Source organism: Lissotriton vulgaris, chromosome 4_1 (assembly GCF_964263255.1).
Source record: "Lissotriton vulgaris chromosome 4_1, aLisVul1.2, whole genome shotgun sequence".
Taxonomy (NCBI): Eukaryota; Metazoa; Chordata; class Amphibia; order Caudata; family Salamandridae; genus Lissotriton; species Lissotriton vulgaris.
Genome location: NC_141691.1, coordinates 2,112,956,872 through 2,112,972,686, shown reverse-complemented (window position 1 = coordinate 2,112,972,686; position 15,815 = coordinate 2,112,956,872). Strand labels below are relative to the sequence as shown.

At 41.4% G+C, this 15,815-nt stretch overlaps 1 protein-coding gene across 1 annotated transcript in view; it reads right to left on the bottom strand.

Annotated features, from left to right (window-relative positions):
• The window catches only part of LOC147725147 (uncharacterized), a 45,321-nt gene extending 29,970 nt beyond the window's left edge, over positions 1 to 15,351 (bottom strand). Inside the window, exon 1 of the mRNA XM_086918188.1 lies at positions 14,745 to 15,351. Coding sequence (XP_086774314.1) covers positions 14,745 to 15,351 — 607 coding nt within the window. The remainder of the gene's footprint in view (positions 1 to 14,744) is intronic.
• Between the last annotated feature and the right edge of the window lie 464 nt (positions 15,352 to 15,815).

Below are 15,815 nucleotides of genomic sequence, written 5' to 3'. Positions count from 1 at the left end.
TGTTTTATTTCACTCCCCATGGCCCAGACTTTAAGGCAGCAACAGATATGAATAAAACTGTGTTTTTTGTATATAGACATCACCTGCTGACTGTGAAATAAATGTATGACTAGATTGTACAGATACATTTTTTCAGCATTCTTTACACCCCAGACTGCCTTTTCCTCGTTTGTGAATTCTTACTTTTGTCATTACATGTTCTATTACCAGAGATTCCAGTCTTACACTTTCTCCTTGACTTTGTACTAGATTTCTGGTTTATGTGATGATTAGAGTCTAGGACATAGCTGGTTAGGAAAGAGTATCCAACGACATTGTGCAGGGCGTTAAGACTGCAAGTAAGTATTCAGTTATCTGAACTGCAGTGCTCCTAGTCTTTACCAATGTTACTTGCTCTGTAAGCTTTAAAAGGCTTAATTTACTAAATATTTGTCTACAAATTAGACCTCAAAGAGTAAACAAATGGTGTTTCATGAAAGGGCATGCCCCTCGAATGTGGGCCACGCCCCTTAAATATAGGCCACGCCCCTTAAATGTAGGCCACGCCCCCTTAATGTGGGCCACTTTTTCGTCAGTGCCCGGGCCAAATTGTGATCCCAATCCGACCCTGGAATTAGGGTAGCTTAGATTGTGTTTATTGTAGTTTTTCAACTTTAACAGACTGTTGAGGTAGATGAGGCACAAACATGAATCCCCCGCTGTAGCCGGGACTGTAGTGCTATATTCCTCGGTACGATTAAACTCCGGGGATGACCTCCGGTTTAAGATGCGATCTAGTTCATTCAAAAGATAGGTGGTGAGTGTTATTATATCAGTTGAGCTAATGGCTAAAGTTATAAAGTAACAATACACTAAGTGAAATATGTGTGTTTTTATAGACATAAAGCACCTGAATTAAGATCGGTTGCTCCCCCAAGGCAGGGTGGACTTCTTTGAGAATTTTAACAGGAATTTTTTTGCCATGTTTACTACGAAGAAGAATTTAAATAAATACAAATCAATATCATTAACATTTGTGTTTATCCATCTAGAAACTGCATGAACAGTAATACGTAGAAACATTGGTATAAATACCCAAGCAGTGTCGCAACGCAATATGAGGACGCAACTTTGCAAGTTGACTCTGATTAATACTGGAGCTTTTTTAATTTAAGGTAAGAGATGTAGCAGCTTTTTGTTACTTGGGCCTAGATGTATCAAGCCTTTTGCGATTCGTTAAGGCCGAAATTCGCAGAATTTCGGCCTTAAGGAATCGCAAATGGACATTTAGCATCTTTTGAGATGTATCAGAAATTAGCAAAATAAGGAATCGCAAAAAATTGCGATTCCTTATTTTGCTTATGCATTTAAGGAATCGCAATTTTGCGATTCCTTAAATGCCATGTATGAAACTTTTTAAAATTGCGAATTTGGGTTAAGGAATCGCAAATTAACACTAATTTGAGGTTCGTGTTAATTTGCGAAATCCTTTTAAAAAACAAAATTTGACTATTTTGAAGGTGGCATGTGACACACATACATGCCCATAGGGCATGTATGTGTGCCATATGCACACACATGTAAGTTTCAGGGGTGCAGCAGGGTGTCCATGAGACACCCCTGCACCCTTGAAATAATTCTCAAATTGCGATTAGCAAATTGCGAATTCGCAATTTGAGAATTACTGCACAATCATTCCTATGGGCCTCCTGGCCCATAGGAATGCATGGGGAATTATTCCTTATTTGCGAATTCGCAAAATGCGAATTCGCAAATAAAGATAAGTAAGGAATCGCAAAAAAAATGCAATTTTTTACATACATTCCATTTTGCGAATTCTAAATAGCGATTCGCAAAAAATCGCTATTTAAGATTCGCAAAAAGGAATCTTGATACATCTAGGCCATAGTCTCTGTAAGCAATAGAAAGTGGAACTCACTGAGAACCTCATATGCTTGACAACCAGAACCAACTATAATATGAACCAATCGGAGAGAGAGAGAGATTTTTCTTTTAGAACATAAGAAATGCGTGAATGTAAAACCTGTTTACTGTTGCCTACACAAAGACTTTGTTTAAAAGGGAATCATGAATTACTATCCTGACAGAACAATTTGTATTTTAAGTTTGTTTTATTATAGAGACAGAACAATTTGTATTTGAAGTTTGTTTTACTATAGAGTTTTGTACTGCTATGTTTTCTGTATGGTAATCATGTATCTCCTTGTAGAGAAACAGTCCTGAAGAAGGTGCCCATCACCAACACCGAATCGCTGCGTCGACTCTTGTTCTCTTGAACAATTTTAATCCATTGATGTGTAAAAAAAATTATAAATTTTCCTTATGAATTTTACTATGTACTGAATTTTTATTGTCATATGCAATTGTGTTTGTGTGTATATTTATATTGAAACCATACAGAATAAACATGTACATGTTTTAATCATATTTTTGTCTAATTAAGCAATCTGTGGTACAGTTTGCGTTCCATCTAAATTGTGTAGATATATTACTAAGACTATTGACCATTGTTCCTAGACTCAGTTCCCTTGACATAAGAAGGTTGTATGGTTTTTGTGGTTGTCAGGCCAAAATAGGGGTACAGTGTGCTCACACGTCCTATTTTGGACGCATATATCCTGTGGGACCACTACACTGGTCTTCTAGATATATGCCATTGGGACACTTTCAGAATATTTTAGCATCTTTCCCCTGGTTCCAGAAGTGTTCAGTAAGGGGGCCTCCTTTCATTTTCTTTTTGAAAATTAATCAACATAGAATAGAATGCACACACAAATACATGGAAAAAACTAATTTGCTTATGTTGTAAAATATATCGATTAACTGAGTGATGTTGTTATGTTTTATATTGACGCAGCTATTATAAATTAACCAAAAGAAAAGCGGCATGAAAATACTTTTTGTCTGTGTTTTGTGGCGTAAAGGTTGGAGAAATGGTGAGTAAACCATGCATATATGTGCTTTATTGCTAGGTAACAACTAACAGGGATACCTTAGTATGGGGTTAGGTAAACAGAAGGGCTATAATTCAACAATTAACGTTTACTTATGTTTGTTTCTATAATAGTTCCCGCTCTGGCCTGTGAGGCCCACAACAAAATGGACGTCTCTCTGACTCCGAGAATGAAAAGCATACACATGTGTTAAAAGTGAAATACAGACAAGCAAGAGCTGCCTGTGCCTGAACAGAATGGGTCAGGGACAGTGTGCACTGAAAAACCTAGTTGACTGGCAACAAATGTGGACATCTGTATTGTAAATCGTAAGAACAAACCTGGATATTACCAGTTTGAGGACGTGTCTGAATAGGACATTAGAAACACAAAGGACCATTTACATCAAGGTGACATTGCGGAAACAAAATAATGAAATGATGAGGTTATGCTCATCCACTCCTTGGACTGACCAATCAGAACTGTGAAAGACACTGATAGTTACTTTTGTAGGTAGATAAAATAGTGAAAAAGGGTATAAAAGAGTGCTTTCGAACTTATAAAAAAACTCTCTTTCGATTTCCATCTTTGTATCCTGACATGCTGCCGGAATGCTGAATTTTACCTGAGGCCTAAGAACTTTGACATTTTCTGAACTTTAATTTTTCTTAAATGAGTACGGAGTCTTTACATGAATTAATAGCTAGAGAAAATAGGGAGATGAACTTCGGGAACTATTCTGTCCTTTGCTAATACTTGTGTCCTGCGATTAAAATAATAATGTACTTATTTCTGAACTTTTAATTAAATCAAATATAAATGTATGAGTTTAACCCCCACATGCATCAAACTCCCGTTTTGCGTTTCCAAATTTGCGATTTTTACCGAATCGCAAATATGGATTCGGAAAACGGGATGCATCATAGAAAGTGCTAAATATTTCCGATTCGGTAAAAATCGCATTTTTACCGAATCGCAAATATTATGCGAATTCAAAATTGCAAATTCGCTATTCCCATTGATTCCTATGGGCCAAAAGGCCCATAGGAATCAATGGAAATTGCAAATTCACAATTTTGAATTTGCAAATGTTGATGCATTCCATGGGTGCCGGGGGGGGTCCAAAGGACCCCCCTCTGCACCCCTGAAATGTATTTTTAAATGGATGTTTCACACACACATGTCCTAAGGACATGTGTGTCTGTAACATGACATTGTTTAAAATGTAAATTAGAACATTTTAAACATTTTTTGCAATTTACCACGAGGTTCAACCTCGTGGTAATTTGCACTTCCAAACTTTGTATTCGCAATTTGATTTCAGAATGATGCATTGCATTTAAGGAATCGCAAATTTGCGATTCCTTAAATGCAATCGCATTCTGGAAAGTCGCAAAATTAGCGATTTTCATCACAAAAAAATGATGCATCTGAAAAAGCATTTTTGGAATCGCAAACGGACGATTTTAAGGAATCGCACCGTTTGCGACTTCAAAAATGCTTGATGCATGTGGGGGATAATCTTTCTTTTCCTTAAATCTATTTTGCATTGAATGAATAAATAAAGCAAATAAATACAGGTCATGCTAGAAGATTTTCTTTAAATAAAAATGAGATAAATTGAGAATTAAGCTGTTCTTGTTACCCTAAGCCTAATTTTTTACTAGCAGATCCATTGACAAATAATGGTGGTGTTTCTGAATAATTGTCTTGTTGATAAAACCATGGTAAAAATAATTTAAACTGCAGGTGTACATATTATAAATATTTAGTTTTAATGTGACACTCCACTATGATCCAGCAGCTCTCCTTTGAAATTCACTGATCCATGAAGTAGAGAGAAAGTGTGTATGAGTGACTCACAGTGTTATGGGCCCCACTGATGAGTAAATGTATGATTAAGTACTTCAGGGAAAGGTGAGGAGGTTTTTAGAAGATATTTCCGGAGTAGGGCTGCATCAGTAATTAGCTTGGTAGCAGAGGATAGGTTGCTATAGAATTAGCTAGGATCTGACGTATAAAGCAATGTATGCAGGATATTTTGATGTACAGAATTATGACTAACATTTGTTGAGTTTGTATTACGTTACATGTCATCCGAAAAGGCTTCCGGGAAGTGTGGGAAGATAGTTACTGTGTCTGCAGGCAGATGAAGTGTGGCAAGTGAAGTCGCACATCGCATAGTCTGTTTCAAAAGGTTGTGGTATTGTTGTATATCACAGTGGTATCATCGCATATCACAAGTTTTTGGACTTTACGTGTGAAAGCATAAATGCATAGCGAGGACAGTCTATAAATCTTAGCTTTCAAGAACAGGGATCATTGCATATCCTAACAAAATAGAGAAAACAGCACTCCTGTAAAGCAGTAATCGTAACAGTTAGGGCAAAATAGATGGCCCCTGGTATGTAAGACTCTAGTATTTATAGAGTAAACACAAAAGCATTCAATAAGGTGACATTCAATGGCAATGATTCAGATATAGAGTTCTGAGATATAGTCCATTTGTTTTTTGTTATCTTCAATCTTTATTCTTATAGTTCCAAAACACAGGTTTTCCCAGCAAGATTAAACATCACCAACACGTGTTTCGTCCTACACAAGGACTTTTTCAAGGCTTGTAGAGGGTGAACTTGGAAGTCCGATGGGTATCCAAAGTGGGATGGTAAACCAAATTTGTAGAAAAGAATAGTATGTCCAGAATTCCAATAAAAGTTGTGAAGTTAGAGTTCGTAAAGTAACATTTAGCAATCGTCCGGTCCAAAAAATCAATCACAAAGGTCACACCTGACCTGGCCAGTACGCTAGCTGCACAGTAAGCAGAGTATATAATGAAAGTCAGTTTCTCATGGGCAAACGTGGACCGGAGGATATGTAATAGTGAAAGACGACAACCATGATAAGTTGAGACGCCTGAGTTTAGGGCTGTTACATGACCTTAATCGGACGGTATCTGGAGCGCGGCTTATCCTGATTTAAAACTTACTGCTCAGAGAGTAATAGAGCCTAACCCGAGCTTGAGAGAAGGTTAAGGTAGAGGGATGTGCTACTTTATCGGCGAGTCTAAAATTCTGTGGTAGAGAAGAGGTAAGCACTGTCTACTGGAAATACAGAATACTTGTGCGATTGAGAAAACTATCACTTTGGGTTAGCGAAATAGACGAATGGAGTTGTTTTATGTGGTTACTATCTGATTTGGCTGTATAAAATTGTAAATACAGCTTCTCGAAAAATTTTGTGAAGGAGGGGTCAGTCAAAGCTGCAGAAGCCGGAGCAGAGCTGACGTCAAAAGTGTCACGCAGGGATTGGTCCATGTGGCCGAAACTTAGTAAGGGCTGATTGGTGCATCAGGAAAAGCAGCGAGACTATTGGTTGAGCACTAAGACAACGTATTGTGTTCTAATTGGTGCAATAGTGTGAACTGCGCTGTGATAGTCTGGTGTTACAAAGCAGTACATGGAAGAGTGCGCAATCTTTTGAAAGACAGGAAATTATCAGAGAATAATTTAGTTTTATTACGGAGAAGAAAAAGAGAAACCTTCATGGTTTAAGAAATTGAAAAATGTATTCAAGAAAGACAAGGCGATAGTAACAAGGGAGGAAAAATTACTTCCTCCGCCGAAAAACGCCTGCTTCCTATATGATCACGAAATATGGCTATCATACATGTATTTGGTTAGAAAATTGGGCTAGTTTTACCAAGAATGATGGTGCGCTACCTTTTCTAGAAATAGGATCTTTGAATATGGCAGTTTTGCGAAATTTGAGAGAAAAGATGATGAAGCTTGAACCGAGACCTAGACCGACTCAATTTGAAACACTAGCTGAGTGGGAAGATGAGATGCATGAGTTAGAGCAAGAAAGATTGGAAAACCATAGAGGACCAAGAGGTAGATTACGTGGATCATGGGGAGAAACACATGAGAGTAGAATGCGTAGATGGATAAATGCTGATATGTGAGATGGAATGTATCCGGTTAGATTGGTAGATGAAATAGAAGGGTGAAAATGCACAATAAAGAGAAATAATGTGGAAACAGGAAGGAAAAGTTATAGTGAAAGTGAATCAGAGGATACAGTGCTGGAAGAAATATTAAATAGAAGACCACCACCATATCAACAGGGATCTATATGGACCACTCCAAATGCTCCGCCAATAGAGGATAGATTTGCTGAAACCCCAAAAAGATTTTCAAATTTCAGAGACCTTCCGGAATGAGTAGACATGAGATATGATTCAAACATCCCGGTAGTAGAAACCAGACTTATTGGTACTCCTAAGCAGAATGATGAAATTAAAATAAATGTAACTAGAGTAGAGAAACAAATTGGAGAACAACCAAGTACTAATGACTATATACGCTCTAATGATCAATTAGCAGAAAATATACAGGAACTTACTAAAAATATAGACGCTGTAACAGTCCCAGTAATGATAGGTTCTGTAATTCCAGTATTTGAAAATCAGACAATAAAAGAACCAACTTTGACGATTCCTTTGAACCAAAGTTTGCAAAGAGAAAGTTAAAAGATTTATCCAGATTTGTCTGAAATTGGGTGTGCAAGTAACACAGTACCGCCTGACTTGACTTTTAATCAGAGTCTATCATATTAGTCTCCAACTGGAGCAGAATCTTATTCTGCGACACCTGAAAGAGGAGTAGAGAAAATAGATTTAACACAAACCCCAGTAGGACCAACTGAACAAGAATTAAGTGATCGGCTTAAAACTCTGAAACTAAAAGAACATGAACCTAAAGTATTAGATGTGGCTAGACTGAAAATCGACATGGAAGAATTAATTATTGGAACAATTGGGACAGATAGACTGAAAGCATATCAGGACGATGAACTAATGTTCATATGTAAAAGTATTACTTGGAAAGCTAAAACTATACATGACCAACTAGAAGGATTAGCTAATGAATTAGAAATAGAATTTGCAAAGGATAAAACATTACAGAAATCCCACAGAGTAGATTTTACAGAAAAAGACATTGAAAATATGAATACTGCAGGAAGACTAACCCAAATAAAAGAGTTCATTGTATTATTGAGAAGATGGGGAGATGTGAATAAATGGATAGAAAAATGGGCAAAGAAAAGAGAAGAAGCCAGTGATAAATCTACATTAGCATTCCCCTTTAGAGAAAAAGAGACAGTGATAAATGAATTTCCTATGTGAGAAATACCAGGAGGAGGATATGTACATGTTCCTTGGAGAAGACAGGATATATTATAATTTACTAATGATTTCCCCAGATTGAGAGAAAAACCAATAGAATGGTATCGACAAGTTGATCTATTTGTAAAACTTCCAAAGGTACTATGGGAAGATCTAGATGGATTGTTTGACATAGTAGTGCCAGCAGATTTATGGTCTGAATGTAAAATTACAGTGAATTTGCCGACAGCTGAATATCCGCGAGATAAAGTAACAGGTGCTCCTGGACCTGAGGTAATGAGGAAATATGAGCAAGTAATAGTGTTTTTGAAAAATAAAATTCCACCAAAAGAGACAGATTGGGTAAAAATTTACAGGACATTGCAAGAGTCGAAAGTATCTGTACATGCATTCTATGAGAGACTGCTATTAGTTGTTAGACCTGGCACCTTGGTGTGAGTCTCCCTTCCACATTTTTCCCAATGTGCCTCAGATTTTCCGCTGGTGTTGGCTGCTCAGGGCACTGCGCCACGGCCAATCCGTGCCGCAGTGCAAGTGCTCTCAATGTAAAGTGTACCTGTGATTGATTTCCATGATTGGCTCATTTCATTTACTGTCAGTCCCCAGTAAAGTGCACCAGGAGTGCCAGGGCTTGTACATACAAATAATGCTAGTGGGCCTGCAGCGTTTCATTTCAGCCCGCCTCTGCCAGGATGTGTATCTGCTGTCTGGGTTGTGTGAGTGACAGGGCTGGGGATGACAGGTGGTGAATGGAGGGATTACACCAGAGTGGGTACTGGGAGTGCCCCTTGACTCTGAATAGGGCTGTGCTCTGCCACCACAATGCTGGCTCCACCATCTGGGGAGCGACTGATGACTCTGCCCGACACCTGGCCCAGGAAGAGGGAGGACTGTCAACAGAGTGCTCCTGACTGTACTTGTCATGCCAATGCTGGCTCCACCTCCTGCGGAGCATCTGCTGCCCTGCCCCTCACACTGAAAGAAGGAGCCAGAAACAGCAAAACAAAGTGCTCAGGGAATGAAATGGACTATGCAAAGGCCCTCCTGGCCTGAAAGAACAAAATAAACTGACTATAAATGTAGGAGCCCAGCTCCTAACAAATCAGATCCTGTTCTAACCACGACGAACCTCTGCCTGACGAGAGGGACCCTGAGGAGCTAAAAGAAGAAGGACTATCACTAACCTGGGGACTTGGACTGCCGCTGGGGACTTTCTACACTGAAGAAGAGGAGAAGACCCAAAGGGGCTTTGCAGATTTGTGCTTGGAACTGATCTCCAAGGGCTGGAACCAGAGCCTGCCCCCTGACCTGAGCCCGGGACCATTGGGCTCATCCTGCCTTCCCTGAAGATTTACTACGATCAGCCTGACTTCTCCTTGCCGCCGGGGCCTCGCCTGAAGTGCCCCTCGACCCCCCTTGGCAGCTTGTGCCTGGCCGCCCCGCTCTGCTGGGCCGCCTGCATCCTGCCCCTCTGCAGCTTGTGCCCGGCCCCCCTCGCCTCGAGCGCACTGCTCCTCCCAGAGCCGTGCCCCGCTCAGTTGGGCTGCCCACATCCTGCACCCTTTGTTCTCCTCGGGCCGCACTGCCCTTGGCCGCCCCCGCCGCTGGAAGCTGGAGTCTCGTGTGAGGCGCAGCCTGCCCGTACGCCTGTAGCGTACCGGCTGCATCAATTTGGGCTATTGAGAGGTCACCCGCTTTTTGATCCCCTGTAAATACGACGGAAGGTATGGCGAGTAGAGAAAAGCATCCGCAGCGCACTTGATTCTGCCGCCGGTACTGGCCGAGTACCCGCCACCTAGGTGCCTGTGTTGTACGCCTACGCGTGTCCTCCAACCTGAAAGAATCGTGCTCTCCCCCTGTACGCCACATCAGCTTGGCGCTTGATCTTGCCAGCGCGTACGCCGAGAGCCCGCCAAAGAGTACGCTTGTTATTTAGCAGCCGCTGTACGCTTGTCATTCGGCGCGTACAGCAAAGAGTACGCTTGTCTTCACCAGCCGCTGTACGCTTGTCATTCGGCGCGCACATCAAAGAGTACGCTTGTCTTCACCAGCCACTGTATGCTTGTACCCTCAGTGCATACACCAAGAGCACGCCACGTCCACTGGGCGCCTTCCATTCCCTACAGTACGCTTGTATCCTCAGCGCGTACACCAGGAGTACGCCGCATCCGCTGGGAGCATTCCATCGCAACCGTACGTTTGTCCTATTCCGGTGTACCCTAAGCGTACGCCCCGCGCTTGGACCGTCCGGAGCATCATCCACAACAGAACAGTGCACAACCAACGGATCCAGGGTTCGCACCATTTTGTTTCCCTGTTTGTGCACACACGAACCAGCGGGTCAAATCGCCATTGCCTGCGGAGCACAGGAGACCCATCAACAAGCCTTGCTAAAACCCACGAAGGAACTCCTATTAATAACTAAGCACTGTGGCCATATTGTGATAGCGTTATTTGTCTTGTGATAATACTTGCCTCCTTGCTATATCTTTTACATAAAGAACCCATATTTTTGATACATTACAGAGAGGGGGGTTGAACCCATGCAGTCGCGGGGACCTGGGCGATATATGGTACATATGAAAGGGATCCCCGCAAGTAAGAACGTGTTGTGTCAAATAACCAACAAATAAGATTTAAACAATTTTATGAAAGAAATGAAGAGAAGTTCAATCTAGGTACTGGAATTTATTTAACAATACCTCGGTAGTAACATAATCAAATGATTTTGTAAAAGCCCTAAAAGTGGAAGGGGGAAAGGGAAAGGGAGTGCTTTAGGGAGTGTAAGGGAGGGATGAACACAGTTAAGAAGAAAAGTGACAGGTACAATAATTTCCAGCAAAGTCAGAATTATACAGATACAAATGCCCGAGAATCAGGGCACACAATTATGATTAACTGAACAAGTAAACTTTCAACGGACACACAGTCAATTATCAGCTGTGAAGGGCTAGTGCCGGAAGTTTCAAATGAAAACCGTCGACGTTTCGACCCCTGTATGTAGGCTAGGTTCAGTCCTTGAGTGGGGTCTTCATCAGGACGAAGACAAAGGAGAGTGAGGGGCAATCCTGTCAAATAGATTAATAGTTCAATTAATAAATGTATTTTAATTATGCTATTACAACATGGTCAGTTAATTCAGACCATGAGGAAAATAAGTATATGACTTAAGATCAGCCAAATTACCATGGGGTCGTGGCCCAACTGGGCTCAGGACGTGGAGAAGTGATGGACTGTGCGTGGATCACATGTTGGTAACGACGTGATTTAATTCACAATGCTACAGAGGAAAACGAACAGCCAATGAAGAGGGAGTCCTACATGTCACTGTTAGTTAAAACAAACAGGTTACATGGTTAAAACCTGTGTCTAATCTGGTGAGTGAAGGTAAAAGGAGTACCTATGAAGACACCGCCATTACTATTGGTGTATGTTAAATTTGAACCAGATGGCGCAGAACACTAGTTCTAATATTGCAAATTAGGGCTAGCAATTATCTCAAAACAGCGGAATCCGTGTGAGAGGCAAAGTATAAAACAGACGCCAACCCTTCGATAATACCGATAAGCTGATGCTTAACATACCTGTATTTAGATGGAAGGCAGTAGTACAATTTTCAAAAAGTATGTTCAATTCGAGCCGCAAAAGCCAGAAAAGGTCTGTCGGCAGCCGATAGTTTTCGACAGCGTAAGTGGTACTGCCTCAGTTACACACCCAATGGAAGTCAATCTGAGGGGGGGCAAGGATTGATGATTAAGGACATTGGTGTGAATACCACTTCAGTGTGTGTTTCACAGACAAGAGCAGAGAAAAATAAAGGGAAAATTTATCGGGAAAATATCGGAAAAAATATCCCAGTATTACGATTACGGTGCTCCTCGCTAAATTACCGCAAGGCCATTTAAGATATGATTACCAGTGTCAAGGGGCCAGGAATACCAAAGCTACGGCGTGCGAGATTGCTCGACATACCTTATCTTAAAATCTGCAGCCGAAAGCTTGCAGACAGCGTTGGTGATGTCCGCAGCCGATGGCTCACCGTCAGCCTGGGTTAAGCTGCAGTGCAGTCAAACCCGGTCAAGGATCAGTCTGAGGGAAACAGCACAGAATGGAGTTTAAAAGCTAATCAAAACCTTCATTAGCATGATCTTTTAAAATGAGCCCTTTAATCACCTACCAGCTCACAATCACACCGTCCGCGGACAATAACTCTGCGACTCCAACTACGCGGAGTTGCAGGGGAGGGGTCAGAATTAAAACACCGCCTCGTAATAGAGATGGAAGAGTTACTTAGTGAACTACCGCGATCGTCGGCGAACAGTAAACACGAATTCACTAAATAAACAAGTCAGGTGTACTGTGGCTAATCAAAGAAATGTTTCAAGAAATATTTCTGTCATTATTGCACTTGCAGTTACATACTACATCAATTAAATACAACAAACAAAATGGGCCTTTTTGAACAACCCGCGCAACTCTCCAACATGAGGTTGAGAGCGGGTTGTGTTACTAAAAAAGAAAAAAAGAGAAGGGGTGTACTGTGGCTAATCCAAGAAATATTTCAAGAACTATTTCTATCATTATTGCACTTGCAGTTACATACAACATCAGTTAAATACAACAGACAACATGGGCCTTTTTGAACAACCCGCGCAACTCTCCAACATGAGGTTGAAAGCGGGTTGTGTTACAAAAAAGGGGGGGGGGGCCCGGATGGTGGCAAGGTATTTGAGGTATTTATGACATGGAGATGGATCGAATATTCAGCAAAACTTTAAAGTGATATTTAAGTCATTTGAACAATCAATATTTAAGAAAAAGTATTTAAGAAAAACAATGTCCGTGCAACTCTCCAACTTGAGGTTGAAGACGGATAGCTGTATATTTGAAAAGCGCACCACATTGGACTAAAAAATGATAGACATTTATTGTTATGGAGAAAAAAATTGTGGGTTACAGTATTTATCAAAAAACATTAGAGGGATGTCTGCGGAGACAACAAGACTGCCACTAGCCGTGCAACTCTCAAACATGAGGTTGAAGACGGGCTGTGGAGTTTCGGGAGGCCAAGATAAATAACAATCTAGTGATGAATGTTAGCTTGACAGCCAACTGACTATTCTGATATAGACAATCACATAATCCATAATACATGCTATATTCTCAAATATGGGGATGGCAATGAATGACTTAAGGGGTGCATCCCACCTATTGAATTAGGAACCAGTGCCTAATTAACCCAGGGCTGCCAACTGAGCTAAACTGCCTTCTTGTTCGTTGAGGCCATTCTTGATTGAGTCTAGGAGGGACATCCATTTGGATTCCCGGGTGTTCAGTACAGTCAATATGTTGCCTCCTCTTCTCCCCAGTGAGACCTTTTCAATCACAAACCATCTCAATTCTGAGACAACATGCCCAGCCACTTGCCACTGTTCTACTAGTGGGGCACCAACCACATTGCAGCGTATCCTGCTACAGTGGGACGATATGCGTGACTTAATTTTCTGTTGTGTTTGTCCCACATATGTCTGTCCACATGGGCATTGGATAATATAAATCACACAGCTTGAGTTGCAATTTGTATGATATTTTAAATTGTAAGACCGTCCACCATGATCAAAGCTCTTAATCTGCATGGTGGTCTCGCATGCAATGCATGTGCCACATCTGTAGTGTCCCAACACTGGAGGCAGATTCCACATAGTTGTAAGTGTGGGTTGACTCGCAGGTTCCAAATATGAGTGGACCACCATGTCTCGTATGTTTTTGGCCCTCTTGAAGGAATGAAGAGGGAACTGCGTCTGTTGGATCTCATCTGACACAATGGACTAGTTCTTATTGATGATCCGTTTTATTTCATTACTCCGTGTGGAGAAGGTAGTAACACAGATGATTCGGTCCAATTCGATTGGTCCCTCATGTCGGATTTAACAGATTATCGCGTGGATTGTACCAGGCTCGTTTCCTAGCACGTCTCACCATTTTAGATGGATAACCTCTTGAGATGAGGCGGTCACTTAAGATCTCAGATTCTTGAATATAGTTTCCACGAGTGGAGCAATTTCTCCTAATCCTGAGAAATTGGCCGACTGGGAGATTGTCTTTAAGCCCTCGAGGATGATGACTTGCATATTGTAGTAAAGAATTGCGCTCCGTTGGTTTCCTGAATAAGGTGGTTAATAGACGATTGTCTTCCACATAGATCGAAATATCCAGGAAAGGAATTTTCTCATTACTGGAATCCATCGTGAACTGAATGTGGGGATTTCTGGAATTAAGCCACACATGAAACTCCGAAAGGAGTTCCTTGCTTCCATCCCAGATGCAAAGCACATCATCTATGTATCTTACCCAAACAGTCAGACTACTGTGAAAGGGATTGTCAGGGGAGAAGATATGCTGGTGTTAAAAATGATCCATGAAAATGATGGCCAGATTTGGAGCGAAGGTGGCCCCCAAGGCTACCCCCTTAGTCTGTAAATAGAAGTTGTCTTGAAAGATAAAGAAGTTCTGTCGCATAGCGATATTCAGTAATTCGATTATAAAATCGGTTGGAACCTGGACAGGTGCTGGTCGTTTGTCTAAGGCTAGTTTCATTACTTCCAAGGCATCAAGTTAAGGGATACTTGTATAAAGCGAAACAATATCGCAAGTCACCAGGAGTTGGTTATCTGGGTTGAATGGCCTTTCATCAATGAGGTTAATGGTTTGTGTGGTGTCACGCAGATACGCCTTGGTATTGAGAGCAATAGGTTTCAAGAAGAAATCCACGTATTTGCACAGAGGTTCTAACATGGACCCACATCCTGATACAATTGGGTGGCCGGGTGGGCTCTCTAGGCTCTTGTGTACCTTAGGTAAGGTATATATAGTGGCAAGTCGAGGACATTTTTGATTAAGGAATTTAAATTCCTGCTCGCTGAGAAAGCCCGCATCCAATCCTTTTTGAGTAGCTTCCAGAATAGTAGTTGCCAAATCACGTGAGGGGAAGGTGGGTAGTAACTGGTAACTTACTCCATCCGACAATTGTCTATAGATCTCCTCTTTATATTTGCCAAGGTCCTGGATAACAATTGCCCCGCCTTTGTCGGCGGGCTTGATGACGACTTCTTTATTATTGCACAGCTCTGTCAGTGCCTTTTTCTCCTTTTTCATAAAATTGTTTAAATCATATTTGTTGGTTATTTGACACAACACGTTCTTACTTGCGGTGATCCCTTTCATATGTACCATATTTTTGATACAACTTAGAGCCTGGTGCCCATTTGTGGGGGAATCAGTGTGTTTACTGTGTACAATCATAAATGCTTAACTAACTTAACGCTCTTGGGATTAGCCTGAACTGCTCGCGCCACGCAACCTAGAGGGTCCGCAGGGGTTATTCTTAGGGGATAGTTCCCTTGCCCTGACTAGAGGAGGGGGTCCCTGTTTGTCACAAGTGCATACCTGTGCCAACCAGAGACCCCCGATTCTAACATTGGTGGCAGCGGTGAGATTTTCGGATTTGCATTTATGATTGGCGTACAGTGAACTATTGATCACCACATAGGGAGAGCAGACCAATAGCGCAGCCACAGGTTATTAATTTTGTCAGTTTTCTGAGAGATCCCCAAGTTAAATCATGCCGGGTTCATGCCATTCTGGAAGGGCAGCCTCTGTAATTTCTGGACTAGATGACGTAGATTAGGAAGGACTTG